This window comes from Rhinopithecus bieti, unplaced genomic scaffold (assembly GCF_001698545.2).
Source record: "Rhinopithecus bieti isolate Rb0 unplaced genomic scaffold, ASM169854v2 scaffold_1017, whole genome shotgun sequence".
Classification (NCBI taxonomy): domain Eukaryota; kingdom Metazoa; phylum Chordata; class Mammalia; order Primates; family Cercopithecidae; genus Rhinopithecus; species Rhinopithecus bieti.
This window is the reverse complement of record NW_016803657.1, coordinates 8,379,555-8,381,530: the sequence shown is the minus strand read 5'-3', so window position 1 is coordinate 8,381,530 and position 1,976 is coordinate 8,379,555. Positions and strand designations below refer to the sequence as shown.

At 63.8% G+C, this 1,976-nt stretch overlaps 1 protein-coding gene across 1 annotated transcript in view; it reads right to left on the bottom strand.

Annotated features, from left to right (window-relative positions):
* The window catches only part of FRMD1 (FERM domain containing 1), a 47,003-nt gene extending 46,072 nt beyond the window's left edge, over nucleotides 1-931 (bottom strand). The window contains 1 exon segment of the mRNA XM_017895092.1: nucleotides 486-931. Coding sequence (XP_017750581.1) covers nucleotides 486-813 — 328 coding nt within the window. The 5' untranslated portion in view covers nucleotides 814-931.
* Between the last annotated feature and the right edge of the window lie 1,045 nt (nucleotides 932-1,976).

Genomic DNA, 1,976 nt, shown 5'->3' with positions numbered 1-1,976 from the left:
CCAGGGTGAGGGTGGGGCGGGGAAGCGGGCAAAGGCAGGCAGAGCTTCCGGTTCCCTTGGCCAGCTCCAGCTTCTGAGCACAGAGCCCTGGGGAGGGCAGACAGGAGGCTGGGGGAGGGGACAGGTGAAAGGGAGAGTGTTGGACTGGAGGAGAGTTGGGGAGAGATGGGAGGAAAAAGGGGGAGGTAAAGAGGAGGTGGGGGAAAGTGGGGAAAGTGGGGGGGGAGGGGGCAGGGGGAGAGGGCCGGGGCTCCTTCCAGAAGGCAGGCAGGGGGCACATAGCGCGGTGCAGGGACGCCCGTGGGCTGGCGGGTCCTCCCAGACCCGGCCTCAGTCCTGGAAGCCCCAAGCGGAGGACAGCGGAAGCCCTGGGGCGCAACCCCTGAAACTCGACAGTTCGCGCCACTCCCCGCCTCCGGGGTCCCCTCGCCTGGGGCGGCGGCTGGAGAAGGGCGCACCCCGCCCGCGGAGACCCACGCGCTCACCTGCGGGCGCCAAGGTCCGGCTCCTCGTCCGGCTCCAGGCTCCGGGCCGTCCCGCGGGCAGTGTGAAAGCGGCCGCCGCTCTTGTGCCCTCCGGGTGGGACCACGTGGGGAGGCGGCCCGCGCTCCGGATTGGCGGGCGCCGCCCGCCCCCTCCCCGCCCAGCCGACCCTCCCGGGCGGGACCGCAGGCAGTGCAGGTTCTCGGGGGTAGCACCGTCCTGGAGGTCGCACGGCCCCAGAGTTGCCTGTCCCAGGGGTCGCCCAGTCCGGAGGGTCGCTCCATCCCCGGGTCGCACGGTCCCCGATTGCCCGGCCAGGGGCTGCAGCATCCCAGCCTTGCAGAGGCGAGCGCGCCACCCACCCCAAACTGGCCGCCCCCTGCGCGGACGCACCGGGTTCCGCGCCCTGCAGGCTGCTGGCGACCCCGCCGCCGGGTTTCTCCCCGGACCTCACAGCGTGGACAGCCCACTCGGAACGGCGGTATGCATTTGAACCCATCGCTGCCTGCGTTGTCGGTGGACGCCGTGGACCCTGGGCGGGCAGCGTGGAGCACGGAGCGCGGAGGGGAGACCTGCTCTGGGGGACAGTGGCAGGGAGGGGATGGTCCTGGGATTTGCATGGTTGATGGGCCAGTTCCAGCCCTGGGAGCAGGAAGACGACGCGGAGGTGGAGCTCTAGGAAGGGGTGGATGTTACCACAGTGCAAAACCACACCACTGCCCAGGGCGATTTGCCCCCTCTGAGGGTGACATTTGGGCAGACACCTTTAGGAGCCAGGGAGGAGGCCTCCTGGATATTTGGGGCGAAGTCGGGATCCCAAATTGAGGACCAGCAAGTACAGAGGCCCCAGGCATGCTGGGGTTGAGAGAGAGCAAAGAGGGAGAGAGGGCGTCATTCCTGACCCCTGAGGCTGAGCGCCCAGAACCCAGCCTTGGCTGTGTTCTGAGGCTCTTGGGAACCAGGTTCCAAGCCGCCCAGCATCGCGGCTCAGGGCACTTCTCTACCGTCCTAGTTTGGATTTCTCCTTCCCCTTCCTCCCCCTGCCCCAGGCCTCATATATTCGTGGCTGGTTTTCCTTCCATACTGATCTTCCAGCATGTGATACTATTTAGCCGTTCATTTTGACAGCCTCCCCAGGTTAGAATTTAAGTGCCAGCAGGGCAGATTTTTAAAAATCTATTTTGTTGACTGCTAAAACCCAAGCACCTCCAAGAGCTGCTGGCACTGGAGAGTTCTTGGTGGAATGAATAATTCATGTATCAGGGCCCAGATCAAATACAACAGCTCAGGTAGAGTCCTCCCACTCTGTTCAGTCACGTTCAGCAAACCTGGCACCTTGCCTTAGGGGAAGTAGCTCCTAGGTGGATTGAATTCCCTTCTCCTCCTCTTCCTTCTGCGCTCTAGAAGGAACAGAGCAATGAACCATTTAAATGAAGGTGGTTCGTGCCATCCACACACTTGCACAATAAGGACAACTGGGTGGCAAAGAGCTG